Here is a 16,366-nt window from a genome sequence, read left to right on the forward strand (position 1 = left end):
CTTGCAACATTTCCTGTTCCTCTGCCCTGTCTTTGTAATCTGTATCAATAAAAGAGGTAATAAATCAGCCCTTTCTTGCATATCTTCAGCTGACATTTGATATAGTATGCTGTAAACATGAGCATGATCTGTTTTGTAGTGTTTTGATAATCTGTACCAATAGGAAAGAGATCTATGTAATGTATGTCAGTTGTTTGTACTTTACAGCAATTTGATTAAATAGAAGAATTGTCTTCTCTTGAGTAATAAAATTAGTTTCTTCTAGGTATGCCTATCCAAATTTGAGCTAAACTACGTAAATGAGATTGGAAGGTTTTTCATTATATGACACTAGACGGTTTAGTGACTGGCCCACGTCTAGCCCTCATCCAACTGTTTTACCAGCTTCCCTCTTCCAGCTCAGCAGAGTCCAAAGATCATCCACTGTTTGCTTTCCGTCTGTCCCTGGACATGCTACACTGTAAAATCCCTCCATTTCCTTCAAGCATACGCAATCGACCAATCATTAACCCTTTCCATAGGACACAACTGCAGCCGTTGGCTCCGTCCAGCCCTAGCTGGAAACCTCTTCCTGACGTCAGGTTACACCCTTAACTTTCACCTGTACTCTAAGTAGGAACCTGATTTGCAGTTGCATTATGGGAACTGTAGTGAGGTTCTGTGTGTCCTTTTCCACGCATGTTTATGGGGTGGTGGTTTACTCTGAAACTTCGCTGTTTCTCTAGGGATCCTGGATGGCAGACGTGTGACTCAGGTATGATACCTTCAGCTGGTGCAGCTTTATCATTTTATACATGTTTAGTGAGTTTTTGAGGGGGTATGTTAATCTTGTAAGGTTTTCTCTTTTTTCAAGAGGAAGGTTTTTCACTCATAAAGTACAATAAGTTATTTATTTACAATAGCTAAAGGCAATTGCAGTGCAGTGTGCTTTGTTTAAAAAATACTGAACATTATAACAAGTATGTGACAAACAGCATATACCTGTGTCAGTATATACATAGAGAAGAATGTAGATTTGTCAAAAGCGAAGAGGTGGTGAGTTTTAAGTTGTGCGTTTAAGGGTGTGTAATTTTCGTTGTTGACTCTTGAATATAGATGGTGAAGGGTCGAGTGTTTTCCTGGTGTCGAGGGGAAACCGGTCTCTAGACCGACGCCATTTACCGCCAACATTAGTTATGGTCATTGAACTTTTACTTGTCAATGTGGCACTTGTGTCACACTGATAGAATATAACAATTATAGATGTTTTAGAACCTAAAAAAGGCCTTCAAAAAGTCATTTTTGAACTTAGTAATGTAATAATGTAGCCTTCCAATGTATCATTAGGGTGTATATTATATATCAAAATATTAAGCAAATGATTTTATCTTAAGTCTGTTGGTTTATTAACATATCATAAAATGATACAGTCTCACAATACCCTCCATAATGCCAGAAACATCAACACTTTTTATGTTAATGTTATAGCAGCCACAGCTTCAGGTTTTTAATAATAAATTTAACAACATATAATAATAATAATAATATGATGTAATAATGAGGAACTTTATATTGCAGTGTCATTATTTTCTAATGTTAGCATTTCATTTGATCACATGCATTAGGAAAGTTAACGTATTTTTGAGAACTTGTGTTTGAAAAGACTGATGCTGTTATGTTAAATATATTTTGCCTGGAAATAAGTGAATTAACTTTTACAACTTCACAGCGATTCTTTACGTGGGCGTTGGCAATGTGTTGACTTTTGAGCGATCCCAGTTTAAGATGGGCCATGATAATATTAGATTAGATAAAGAGTGAGATGAAGGTATGTGAGTTTGGTCTAATGTTCAGGGTTGTGAGTGGCCGTACACAACACTTTTCACTGGTTTCACATGGGTCAGTTTTATTGTGAATGGGGAAAGAACTCATTTTAGATACAATATAGCTTTTTTTAGGTACAGTATTTTTATGTAATAATTTTCAGTCTTATTTTTGACATGTAGATAAAAATATGATAATCTAGAGGCATCTAATAGTAATTACAAGAATTATTTATCCTTATTTAAGATCGAGCTGAATGTCTCAGTGTTATATGAGCAAATGCTTACATCTATGAAAATGGCCGACAGGTAAATAATCTATGAGATTAGGAAGCATGGCTACATGTGTGTGGAGGCCTATAAATACATGCTCCTCTCATCAATAACCTGTGCTGATAAGACGAGCTGTAAAATACACTGAACTTTCTGCCAGTTTATCATTAACCACACCAACAGAAAGATATCATAATGCACAATGAGACTCTATCCAACCTGCCGTTTGTCTGATTTTAATGTAAGTTTTGTTGGAAGAGCTGTAATGTGAATTGGCCTCAATTCAGCTGTAAGACTAATGAACCTGAATTATTACAGAAAACCCCTATAGACTGTTACAGAACAAACACGTAAATATGGTCGCATTTATTTATTTTCAGGGCATTTTTTTACTTAAATGAGGGCATATTTTTTTCTTTAAATCATATAAAATTGTAATTTATCAATGACAAATAATTTATAATATATCCATCCGAGACCCTACATACCAAGCAGTTGGATAGATGGATCATTTTTAATAATAATAATAATAATAATAATAATAAATTAAATAATTCAAATAAATCCTCAATTCAAACAATTATCGTGACTGTTACCTATTAAATCAAATGGTCACACTTTACAATAAGATCCCATTAGTTAATGCATTAACTAACAATAAACAATACATTTGTTACCATATTTATTAATGTTAGATCATTGTTAGTTCACGTTAGCTCCGGTCCATTAAAGAATATTAACAGACACAACTTTTGGTTTTAATTTGTAAATGTTGAAATGAACTAAGATTAATAAATGCTTTAGTAGGATTTATAATTGTTAGTTCATGTGAACTAATGTAGTTAATTAATGTTAAATAGAACCTTACTGCAAAATGTTACCAATCAAATTCAACTAAATCAAAGACCATAACACAATAGATCATAGAACAGTACAGTATAGTGCTATGTACTGCTACGCATTGTATACAACTGACCGGCCCCTATTTGAGATTACACAGCTCTTTATTCTATACTAGAAGATCCTGAAGCAATTTCAAGTTTTGTAGTTTTCCTTGTGTTTGATGTTTTTAAGAACTATTTAATTTAATTTTTAGTTTTATTTTATTACTTTATTTTTTGATATGTGTTTTCATGGTTTGTTTTCTCTTTATCAGCGTGATGATTTGATCACAGAAACATGGGCTCCCTGCTGTCTGCTTGTGGAATTAACGTGAAGAAAAAGAAAGTAGAAGGTATAACAGCTACACTGCACACACAATTTGAAGCTTGAAATAAAACTTTCTAGTTCCATAATGTTTTAAATAATGCTATTTGTATTTTTGTTTCTTTTTTTACTTCAGAGGAGAGGCATTTGCGAGCTAATGACAGGGAATTCAACCTGTCATTTAAGTATGCGGTGAGTAGGAATGTATTTACTTGTTTTAAAGTGCCCTTATTATGCTATTTTAAAGGTTCCTATTTTTTTGTCCTCCTACAATAGGTTTACATGTATCCAAGGTAAAAAAAACAATTGAATTTTTTCATAATATGGCCAGATGGCTATGTCTGTTGTGAATGGTCTACTCTGCTTTGATTGGGAAGATGGCCCAGTCTGTTCTAATTGGTCAGATGACCCAGTCTGCTGTGATTGGTCTACTCTGCTCTGATTGGTCAGATGACCGAGTCTGTTCTGATTGGTCTACTCTGCTCTGATTGGTCAGTTGGCCCAGTCTGTTCTGATTGGTCTAGTGTGCTCTGATTGGTCAGTTGACCCAGGCTGCGTTCAAAATGTTGCAAAACGTTTTTTAAATGGGAACGGTGGTGCGTTGAACACCCTGTTTTGTTGACGCAATAGCTGCAACTATGGCAGCTGAGAAGGTCATTCTTTGTGTTCTTTTTGAAGAATTTTCGGAGTCTGATGAAATTGGTATAAATACGTGTTTAATACTACAAAATACGCTCAATGTTACAGTCACTGCCCTTGCCGTCCAGAATAAAAGAGAAAAAATATAAACAACTACATCATGTTGATATGCTATATTTTTACTATAAAACTCTTACGACAAACATGTCTTCTAATGTCTTCAATTGTTGCGTGTACCGAGCTGCAGCAGACACATTTGTAAACGACTTTACTTGGACCCATTGTGCGAGATGTCTTTTTAATACCGTGTGGTTTATATACATGTTGCTGCTGATTGGACTGACATTTTTGACATACCCACCAAACAAGAGAAAACTTATCGCAAACACCATTAAACACTGTTTCCAAAAAACATGTAATTCAATCCGAAAACCTTATAACGTTGCGCACCGGTTTGAGCTTGAACGTGCCCCCAGTCTGCTGTAATTGCTCCATTCTGCTTTGATTGGTCATTTGGCTCAGTCTGTTGTGATTGGTCTACCGCTTACAACCTTTATCTTTTACATTCACAAACATCTATATCGCACACTACATGAAAGCTAAAAAACATAATAGGAGCACTTTAAAAACATTTCAATTTTTGAAGCCTATTGTGAGCATTTCTTGTATGTGTCCTTACAGAACAATGCCATCAAGACCTCCAAGTACAACGTCCTCACCTTCCTCCCTCTCAATCTGTTTGAGCAGTTTCAGAGACTGGCCAATGCCTACTTCGTCTTTCTTCTCATCTTACAGGTAACCAGTCAAATAGAAACTAGATTACCATATTATTATCTTAAAATTGTGCTCTGAAAACACAAAAGCATTTGTTTTTTTAAATAAGTTTTATAAAATGAGAGGAATTCTAACAGACTTCATCATGTTTGTGTTGTACAGCTGATTCCTCAAATCTCGTCTCTGTCCTGGTTCACTACTGTAGTTCCTCTGCTGCTGGTGCTGTCTATAACTCTAGCCAAAGATCTCTCTGATGACATTGTGAGTCTACTTCCTGCCCATGTCCAGTACAGACAATAGTGTGACTGTCCCTTCATATGGTCTCTCTGTTGCCTTGTGTTTTATGTTCACCCTACAACACAGACCAGACACAAGAACGACAATCATGTGAACAACAGAAAAGTGGAAGTGCTTATTGATGGAGAGTAAGTTCAACCTCTGTGTATCTGATGTTACTTTTATCATATATTTTTCCCCAAATGTATTTTCCAAAATGAATTTGGTAGTGAATTAAATGTCATGTTCTCAAACAGGTTGAAAAGTGAAAAATGGATGAATGTTCAAGTGGGCGACATTGTCAAGTTGGAAAACAATGAGTTTGTCACAGTAAGTTTATAGTTTGGTAACACTTTATTTTAACAGTGCCGTAGTTACACATTACTACATGTACTTACTATAGCAGTAAATTATGCAGAATTACAAGTAACTAACCCTAAACCAAACTCTAACCCTAACTGTAACTCTATAGTAAGTACATGTAGTTAATTAATAGTACTCAGTACTTATTTGAGTAATTACAATGTAACTACGGCACTGTAAAATAAAGTGTAACCTATAGTTTTGATATTAAAAGCTACAATTTATTTATTTAGATAAATTTATAGTACACAAACAGCTGGTGATGTAGCCAGAACAGTGTTGTTTTGTTAACTACAACTATTAAAAGTGTTTTTTTTTTTGTTTTTTTTAAATAAATCTGAAACAAAATAAAATATATTAGATGAAAAACTTAAAGGTTAAACTTAAAAAACTGAAACAAAATTGGGAAATGTTGCTTTGGCTGCTAACATGTTAAAGTATTTAAATTTCTAAAACTATAAATAAAAATGACAAAAGCACAGCGGGAAACCCTTAAAGTGCCTTATTGTACTAAAAACAGTGAAGGTAAAAGATCATATTCAGTATACATCTTATTAATGATGCATACTTATAGGCGAGCAGATGATCCCAGAATATGAACGCAACGCACTGAATGGTTCAGCCTTTTCTAATGGTTTTCTATGGAAAACACTTAATGTGAAACTGCATTATGTTTATATTCTGGGATCATCTACTTGCTGTATGCATCATCAATAATGTGTATATTGAATTTGGTCTTTAAATATCTGTCTTTCAACATTAGTACTTACTACAAACCTAGTAAAAATGACTGGTGGGCAATAGAGGAAAGCCTTGTTTTGCCCTCTAGGTGGGTGTTTCTATAAGGCTGTGATGTCACATGAAAACTATGAATTGCCAACATTTGTCCAGTGCAAAAAAAAACAAAAAAAAACATGATTAATTATTTTATAAGTCATTACAAGTAAGTAAGCAACTTAAAAAATGAACTTGCCTCTGTTTTTTCTTTCCTGTGCTCTAGGCTGATCTGTTGTTGCTCTCTAGTAGTGAACCTCTCAACCTCATCTACATTGAGACGGCTGAGCTGGATGGGTCAGTAACTGAGCATGTGCATGTAAACATGGACTTTATCTGTAATAACTGTGTACCAGAGCCATCATCAGTCTCTCTTTCCCTGTGCCTCACAGAGAGACAAACCTGAAGGTGAAACAAGCTCTGACAATCACAGGAGACCTGGGCAATGACATCCAGAGATTAGCAGCATTCAATGGTGAGTGACACATGCTTATAATATAACTGCATGATATCAGGTTGCTAGGCATTGCTAAGTAGTTTCTAAGGTGTTCTGAGTGGTTGCTAGGACATTGTTAAAATTGAATTGTAAAAAAGAATGTCTACTGTTTAAAATCACATTAGTGTTTAGAAATTCAGAGCTCTAAATTTGTATTTGGGATAACTTACTATATTTAGACATAATTTGTCCCTGTTTGGTGTCTGTGTATTAATTATATACTGTGTGTCTCAGGTGAGGTGCGCTGTGAGCCTCCAAACAACCGTCTGGATAAGTTCACAGGAACTCTGACGGTGGGACGAGAGACGTTATCTCTGGATAATGAAAGGATTCTGCTCAGAGGATGTACTCTCAGAAACACAGAGTGGTGCTTCGGCCTGGTGGTGTTTGGAGGTGCGGAATCATACTGAAAATGGGCGTATTAGAGCCGGTTCACACAGAACGCATTTTTTTCTGTTAATAACATGAGACGCAGGTCAGTGGAACGAAAAAAGCACAAGGTCTAGAAACGCGTTTTTAAAAAGTTGAACTCGTTTTAACTTGAGCGCCGCATTTTTAGAATGCCGTTTCATGTTCAGGAAGCTGCAAAAGACGCGAGACACAGTGGTTAAAGACATCCGTCTAGCACATATTTACATTGAAAAACAATGGAAAAGTAGTGCAGTGGAATGGAAAAATGCGTTCTGTGTGAACGTCCCCTTATGCTTATATTCAAAGGGCCAGTTTTACTAAACAGGGCAAATTAGCGTGAGGAAATTACCGCAATCCCATAAAAGTGCAGATGGGAGTGGAAAGTTCTGCAGGTGGTCTACTGAAAATACGCAAATTTAAGAATACAGATGCAGCGGCTCATTTCTATTATGACCAATGCAATCTACTAAAAGCAACGATAACATCTTCCTCTAGCGTTCCAAATAAATGTTCTCCCTTCTACCATGTGCTGCACTCTAAAAAAAAAAAAAAAAAAAAAAAAAAAAAAAAATGCTGGGTTAAAAACAACCCGAGTTGGGTTGAAAATGGACAAACCCAGCAATTAGGTTGTTTTAACCCAGCGGTTGGGTTAAATGTTTGGCCAGCCTGCTGGGTAGTTTTATTTAACTCAATTATTGTTTAAAAATGACTGTTTTGCTCGCTTTAAATGGACCCAAAGTATGTTGGAAATGAACATTTATTAAAGTGTTTAATAAATGAACATTTATTAATAAGTTTAATTAATAATAATTAAACAATAAACATGTATTAAATTGCTTATTAATAAATGTTCACCTTTAATTAGTGTTGCCTCTAGTAATTATGAGTCTGTTTAATTTCCAACCTATTTTGGGTTCATTTTAAGCCAGCCATCTAGGAATTTTTAAACAATAGTTGGGTTAAATAAAACTGCCCAGCAAACATTTAACTCAACCGCTAGGTTTAAATATTTAAATACTCTCATCCTAAGAATTCTGCATCTAAAAATGAAACTCCTACATATGCAGTAAGGTCAGCCACATGTCCGTGCCTTTTCATTGCTTATTTTTCACCTTGTGTCTTTAGTGAATCCCGACTGTAGTTTTTAAACACCAAAAACCAGGTTTGCACTGCAGCAAGCTGTCAGTAAATCTGGCTCAAAATTTCTCAGATTATGATATAGTTTAACAGCTCTGTCCAAATCTGGCTAGGTCCTGACACTAAGCTCATGCAGAACTCTGGCAAATCCATCTTCAAGAGAACCAGCATTGATCACCTCATGAATGTCCTGGTGATATTTGTGAGTAGATTTGTGTAAATATCTTTAGAAACATTTTGTTTTGTGTTTGTTATGTTTCATTTCAAATCCTGTTCATTTGTTTGTTAGATTTTTGGTTTTCTGGCCTTCATGTGCACCATCTTGTCCATTGGGAATGCCATTTGGGAATACCAGGAAGGGAATTCCTTCATTACCTTCCTCCCCAGGGCTGATGGGGCGAATGCATCTCTCTCAGCATTTCTCACCTTTTGGTCCTACGTCATCATCCTCAACACTGTAGTGCCCATCTCTCTCTATGTCAGGTCAGAAGTTATATTAACTTATATTAAATCAAAATGATCTGGTTATTTGCATGCATATTACATATCTTCAATACATGGAGTTAAAAACATCTGCATATATTATGTTATAATGCATTTCATTATAATGACAGACAGTAAGGTCAAAACGTCTGAGACTTCATACAAATCTGGGATTTTATTATTATTATTTTTATATGTATTTTTGCTAAATTTTAAACAATTTTGAACAAAATAAGTTATGATGCAAAATGAAGAGATACCAAATACATCAATAAAATTATGAAATTCAGATAAATATTTTAGTTAAACCTTAATTATGCTGATAATATATTTTATAATGAAAGAAAAATTCTAAAAATGCTGGTCAAACTTTATATTAGGTGACCTTAACTACTGTGTACTTAACCATTTGATACAATATACTTATCATGTACATACATGTTGGTGTATTTATACTTTCATTTAAAGTACTTGCATTTACTTTGCATCATTTGTAGTTACACTGTTAAGTTTACTCCAAGTCGTAACCCAACCATTTCCCCAAAATCTAACTCTATCCCCTATAATCCTAATCCTAACCTTACTTCTAAACCTAACCATATCTTATACTTAGCAGTGAATGTGGGAATTTTCCAGGGAACATGGGAATTGCATGTAGTTACACAGTAAATCCATAGTCTTGTTGGTATTTAAAGTACATAATAGTTTATATAAAGTTTGATCAAAATGCTATTGATCTTTGTCCCCCTGTCAATAGTGTCGAGATCCTTCGTCTAGGCAACAGCTATTTCATTGATTGGGACCGTAAAATGTACCATGTCAAGAGTGACACACCAGCCCAGGCCAGGACAACCACTCTCAATGAGGAGCTGGGTCAGATCAAATATATCTTCTCTGATAAGACAGGAACCTTGACCCAGAACATCATGACCTTCAACAGGTGCTCCATCAATGGAAAATCATATGGTAAGAGCTCAAAGAGCTGTTACATTGCATGTAACAATTTTAACTACAAGGTATACACTAATTCACCTGTTTTTACATTCCTCAGGTGAGGTTGTGGACTTTGCTGGGCAGAGGGTTGAAGTCACTGAGGTTAGTGGTTACAAAATTGACAATATATTTCTCATAAATATTCACTTGAGTAAAAAGTGATTCTAGTGACTCCCCTAAGAATTACTTAAAAAAACAAAAACAACAACAACAACAACAACAACAACAACAAAAAACTTTTTTTCCTTACTCATTCTTTCCATTTTCTTCCTCATTTATAGAAGACAGAGAAGGTCGATTTCTCCTGGAACTCTCTTGCCGACCCAAAGTTCTCGTTCCATGACCATAAGTTGGTGGAAGCGGTGAAGTTGGGCTCTCCAGAGGTCCAGTCATTCTTCCGACTGCTGGCGCTCTGCCATACTGTCATGCCTGAGGAAAAAACAGAAGGTGAGTGCCACCTAGTGCATGCTCTACAACACTGTTAGCTATTCACAATGGATTCTCAACACATCTATACACAGATTGCATTGATTCAACCAAATCTGGGACAGAGTGTTGTAACAATTTATGAATGCATCTATCTATCTCAAATTGAGACCAGAATGTAACACTTTAGTTTAGGATCCATTTCTCACTATTAAAGTTTCTTATTAGCATACATATTACTAGGATTATTCTGCATGACTATATTCTACATCTCTTAATCCTACCCAATTCCTAAACTTAACTACCTTACTAACTTAATAAGCAGTAATTAGGAGTTTATTGAGGCAAAAGTCATAGTTAATAGTGAGAAATGGACCCTAATCTAATCTGTATAAAGACATCTGAACACTATCTTTCTCCACAGGAGAGCTATTTTACCAGGCTCAGTCTCCAGATGAGGGGGCTCTGGTCACCGCAGCAAGGAATTTTGGCTTTGTATTTCGTTCTCGTACCCCAGAGACCATCTCTGTGGTGGAGATGGGAGTTCCCATCACCTACGAGCTACTGGCAGTGCTGGATTTCAACAATGTCCGCAAGAGGATGTCTGTTATTGGTGAGACTGTTATTGAAGCTGAATTAAGCAGTACAGTAAAAAATTCTGAATTACAACAATCTCCAGTACAATATTGTCAAGTATATTTGCGTTTCTTCAGTTCGTAATCCAGAGGGCAAACTAACACTTTACTGTAAGGGAGCCGACACAATTATCTTCGAGAGGCTACATCCATCATCCACCAAACTCATGGAGGTCACCACAGAACACCTTAACGTGAGTTACATTTGTGTTTCCATGAGATTGTGTCAATCTCTGTGTCAGTTACTCATGTTTGACGAACACAATCCCAGGAATATGCTGGAGAGGGTCTGAGGACACTGGCTTTGGCCTATAAGGACTTAGATGAAGACAAGTTTGAGGAATGGAGAGAGCGACATCATGAGGCCAGCACGGCACTGGATGACCGCGAGGCAAAACTGGATGCTATTTATGAAGAGATCGAGAAGGATTTACTGGTAAAATCACCATCACACAGAATGCTAAAGCGTTGCTATGGTGTTTGCTTCTCTAGATGTTCCTCCTTAAATGGAAGTCATTGGGATTTCTCTTATTTCTGAGTATTTATTTTTACGTGAAGTATGTTTATGTGTGCGTTCAGCTCCTTGGTGCTTCTGCAGTTGAGGATAAACTTCAAGATGGAGTGCCTCAGACCATTGAGCAACTCGCCAAAGCTGACATTAAAATCTGGGTGTTGACAGGAGACAAACAGGGTGAGTTCACTCAAATTATTTACGACAAATTGAGCTTTTAATGGCTGTTGAACTTTCTCAAAAGACCAGTTTATGTGATGGTGGTTTGGTGCTGGTCTAGTTGATATTTCCAGCCACTCATCATGCAAATCATTACAATGTCCCCCAGAGACGGCTGAGAACATTGGTTACTCTTGTAATATGCTTCGAGAGGAAATGAAAGAGATCTTCATAGTGGCCGCCAACACAGCAGAGGAAGTGCGAGAGGAACTTGTGTAAGTTTCATCTCTCTATCTCTAAACCAGGGATCTCCGGTCTTGCTCCTGGAGGGCCACTGTCATACAAAGTTTGTTGAGGCAAGTCGGAGCTAAGCTCTGCAGGACAGTGGTTCTTCATGACCAAGTTTGGACACCCTTGCTCTGAACCACTTCAAATGGATCACATTTGAAATGAAGTGATCCATACTCTGTGTTCAGGAATGCCAGGAAAAAGATGTCACCAGAATCAGGAGATGAGCCACCCATTCAGAAGAGTAGACTTCTGGGTAAAAAATCTCGGGTGGTGGAAGACGAGAAGGTCGATGGGGAATATGGACTGGTAATTAACGGCCACAGTCTGGTAAGAGAAATCTAACCTTGGTTTATTAATCGAAAAGAGGATCCATTCCTCATAAGCTCTTTAATAAAACGCAACAGTTGATCAGTAGGAAACTGTTTTAATCCTTGTGTCTCCCAATATTCTGTGCCCAGGCATTTGCTCTGCAGAAGGACATGCAGTTGGAGCTCTTGAGGACTGCATGTATGTGCCAAGCGGTCATCTGTTGCAGGGTCACCCCTCTTCAGAAAGCTCAAGTGGTGGAACTTGTCAAGAAGAACAAGAATGCAGTGACTCTAGCTATTGGAGATGGAGCCAATGACGTCAGCATGATCAAAAGTGAGTGTTTCTCACAAAGAGAGATGACATGAGTGTAAAAGACGCAGAAAGTGATCTGGGAAGAGTAAGATTATGTGCGCTCATAAGAAACAATGGGTCAGTGACAAAACTGGGAAATTTACGACATAAACAGTAAACTTAAGACAAGTATGCTAAATCACTTACAATCACTTACTTGTCTGTTTAAAAACTCCTCATGACCTCTATAGCTGCCCATATTGGCGTTGGCATTAGTGGGCAGGAAGGCATGCAGGCAGTTCTCTCCAGTGACTTCTCCTTCGCCCAGTTCCGTTACCTCCAGCGCCTCCTGTTGGTACACGGCCGCTGGTCCTATCTGCGCATGTGTAAGTTCCTGCGCTACTTCTTCTACAAGAACTTCACTTTCACCTTCGTCCACTTCTGGTACGGCTTCTTCTGCGGCTTCTCTGCACAGGTGAGATGAAAATATTTGAAATCATATTTGTCATATTTGTAATTTGTCATAATAACTGCCGAAATGTACACCTACCTACCGTTAGTTCCAAAATGTACTGATTTTTAGGTAATATTGAGTTTAATTTCAGTTCAGCAATTCTGTGTACTATATTTGATATCATTAAATTATATTATATATACTGTACAGTCCAAGTGGAATACTTATAATTACATTTACATTCTAATTTAATACATTAAATTACATTAACATTTATTTTAAATTTACATTTTTAGAGGTTTTTTGTTTTATAATTAAGTTCATTTAAAAATGTTTTAAAAATAATTATAAATTATACATTATCATATTACATATTTATAAAATTATTCATATAATATATATTTTTAAAGAATTCATTATAATATAAATTAAAAATTTAAATGATCAGCAAAACAATTTGAGTGAAAATGTGAATAGAAAAATTAATTCCATGAATTTCAGAATGTTTTAGCATAAATTCTACAAATTACCCAGCCAGTTTGTTCCTAATTTCTGTGTTCTGCTCTCTCTGTAGACTGTGTACGATGAGTGGTTCATTACGCTCTACAACCTGATGTATACGGCTTTACCTGTTATTGGACTCAGTCTTTTTGATCAAGTATGTCATCATATATCAATATGGATTAGCCTGGATTAGCATGCTACATTCAGCGTCATGAAAGTAAATTCATTCATGAACATGTGTGCATGTGCAGGACGTAAATGACCGCTGGAGTTTCCAGTACCCCCAGCTGTACGCTCCGGGTCAGCTGAACCAGTATTTCAGTAAGATGACCTTCGCGAGGATCCTGCTGCACAGCTGCTACAGCTCACTCATCCTCTTCTTCGTCCCTTGGGCAGCCATGTGCGACACTGTCAGAGATGATGGCAAAGACATTGCAGATTATCAGTCCTTTGCCCTGCTGGCGCAGACCTGCCTGCTCATTGCCGTCAGCGTGCAGGTAAATTCTTATTCAACACTATACAAAACTAACTAAATAAGTAAATAAATAAATAAATAAATAAATTGCACAACAGTATTAATGCATATTCAGGTCTTATATTCAAAAAATTTGATGACTGAAAAATTTAATCTTTAATCACCCAGTTCATATTGGACACGTACTTTATAGTGACCCCAAAATTATTTGGACATATTTGGCAACCTAACAACTACTTTTTGTAAAATGTTTTACTAGAAAAATGTGTTTGTATTGTATTTCATACATTTATTAGTGTGGCTTGAGTGTCCAATAGTTTTTAGGTCACTGTACTGTATACACTACCGTCAAAAGTTTGGGGTCGATAAGATTTTTAAATGTTTTTGAAAGAGTTCTCTATTGCTTAACCAGGTTTAATTTTTTTTATTAAAAATACAATAAAAATTTGTGAAATAATATTGCAATTTAAGATAACTGTTATCTACTTTAATATTTTTTAAAAAGAAATATGTTCTTGAATCAAAGCTGAATTTTCAGCATCATTACTCCAGTCTTTAGTGTCACATGATCCTTCAGAAATAATTCTAATATGCTGATGTGATGCTCAAGAAACATTTATTATTATGTTGAAAACAGTTGTGCTGCTTAATATTTTTGTGGAAACCAACTATGATACTTTTTTTTTTTTGACAAGTAGATATCTTTTATAACATAAAAAACATTTTTACTGTTGTTTTGATCAATTTAATGCATCCTTGCTGAATAAAAGTATTAATTTCTTTCAAAAAACCAAAAAAAAAAAAAAAAAAAAAAACCTTACTGACTCCAGACTTCTGAATGGTAGTGTACACATACTCATGCACACAAACACCATGTTTATGTGTGTTTAAGCTGGGTTTGGACACCTACTATTGGACAGCAGTGAATCAGTTCTTCCTGTGGGGCAGTCTGTCTGTGTATTTTGCCGTCACCTTCACCATGTACAGCAACGGCATGTACTTGATCTTCACATCCTCTTTTCCTTTCACTGGTCAGTGTCCATCCATTCCTAACCACATCTGCTCATACTATTTATGTGTGTTTTAAATGGCTCCAAATGACTCAATCTTTCTCAGGCACTGCAAGAAACTCCCTAAACCAGCCGAACGTGTGGCTGACCATCTTACTGACCACCATATTGTGCTCACTGCCTGTGGTGGCGAAACGGTTCCTCTTTATCCAACTCAAACCCACTATCAACGACAAGGTGGGTGATTCAACCAGTTCCTTCAGTAATACAATTTATCAGTGTTGTTGTACTTGATACCATAGTGTGAGACCATGGGCTCTGAAACATTTAGACTCTGGTCTCGGTCTTGACAACAACATTGCAATATATGAACCTAAGAGACACAAAATTGAATTGGTTTTTCCATAAGAATATCGTGTGATGGCCCTTGACCGGCATCACTCACTCCTTTTACTGTTTAAAGTAGTTCTGTTCTAAAAGCGCATTCAAACTCTCTCAGGCAATGCGTCAGTACTGAACAGGATGACAATGTGAGATCTTCCTCCCTTTATGAGTAGAACGCATGTGTAGAATGAGTCAGAGCTGTGGGATGCAGTGGCGCGGCTGCTTCACGCTGAGGTGTAATGTCAAGGTTATTTCTGGAATCCATGATCAGTGGGGTCATAATCTCATGAGCAGGAATCATTCATAAACATAATTTGAGTCTCATTCTTTTTCCTTCTTCCTGCTTCTTCATCGACTCACTGTTTACTGTATATTTTCTTATATCTTTCTTCCATTCTACAGGTGCGGCATAAAGTCAGACAGGCCAAAGCTGTCCCTCTGCCGCCTCCTCGCAAATTCCCCCGGAGACGAATCAGCACACGGCGATCCGGTTATGCTTTCTCTCATGCCCGTGGTTATGGAGACCTTGTCACCTCTGGACGCTTCCTGCGTATCCCAGTTAAGACCAGACCGAATCTCTTCTCCCACAGTGAGACGGCGGTGGCTGACAGCACACCCCAGACGTATCGGACCATATTCGAGGAGGCTCAGAGCCCCTAAAGGCCATTATTCTATTGTATATTCACTTGTGAGGACTTACTGTCAAGCTTCAGCATTAGTAATATTGCATAATAAAGGGGTATTTGGAGAAGTATTCTTAGCTGGGCTTAAAAATATTTCACATAGGAATAAGTGAGATGAAGTGAACCTGTGAAGCTCTGAATAAGTAAGATGCTGTTTTTAGCTGTGATTAGTAGCTGAAAATCATGTCATAAAACTTGAAGTTTCTTAACGTTGTATTAACAACACTTACGCACACATAAACACTTCAAATCGCCCACATGGTTCCTATTAAGACCAGAGGACATAAAATATTAATTTTAGGACATTAGAACTGTGCACACATAAAGAGGCCTAGAGATTATTCAAGAAGAGCTTCATGCAAGCAGATTTCAAGTGCTTTTAATTGTGTATGACAATTTTGTAGATGTTTTGTACGTTTCTTTTGTTGTTGTTTTTTTATTAGTTAATATTTGAAATGGTCTCCAAAATGCATTGATTTAACATTCTACTTTATCATGTTTTGTACAAAGATGCAAATGTGCCTTGATTAGTGATATACAATAAACTTTAAGAAAATCCTTTTGTATTTTATTGTATTTGTCTGATAGTTTTATTTACCAAGAAACA

General features: G+C 36.6%; 1 protein-coding gene across 1 annotated transcript; it reads left to right on the forward strand.

The window, feature by feature from the left end:
- The first annotated feature begins 563 nt into the window (after positions 1–563).
- Positions 564–16,317, forward strand: atp8b5b (ATPase phospholipid transporting 8B5b). Its single transcript, XM_051908492.1, has 29 exons — positions 564–581; positions 726–754; positions 3,232–3,309; positions 3,418–3,473; positions 4,602–4,715; positions 4,857–4,955; positions 5,058–5,119; positions 5,228–5,300; positions 6,334–6,404; positions 6,500–6,582; positions 6,838–6,996; positions 8,265–8,353; positions 8,441–8,634; positions 9,392–9,600; positions 9,686–9,729; positions 9,909–10,074; positions 10,478–10,666; positions 10,767–10,882; positions 10,960–11,124; positions 11,268–11,379; positions 11,528–11,633; positions 11,835–11,976; positions 12,108–12,291; positions 12,501–12,724; positions 13,278–13,361; positions 13,459–13,704; positions 14,575–14,713; positions 14,799–14,929; positions 15,479–16,317. The coding sequence occupies exons 3-29, from the start codon at positions 3,255–3,257 to the stop codon at positions 15,734–15,736; spliced, it is 3,570 nt and encodes a 1,189-aa protein (XP_051764452.1). The 5' UTR covers positions 564–581; positions 726–754; positions 3,232–3,254; the 3' UTR covers positions 15,737–16,317.
- The last annotated feature ends 49 nt before the right edge of the window (positions 16,318–16,366 follow it).

Source organism: Ctenopharyngodon idella, chromosome 10, assembly GCF_019924925.1.
Source record: "Ctenopharyngodon idella isolate HZGC_01 chromosome 10, HZGC01, whole genome shotgun sequence".
Taxonomy (NCBI): Eukaryota; Metazoa; Chordata; class Actinopteri; order Cypriniformes; family Xenocyprididae; genus Ctenopharyngodon; species Ctenopharyngodon idella.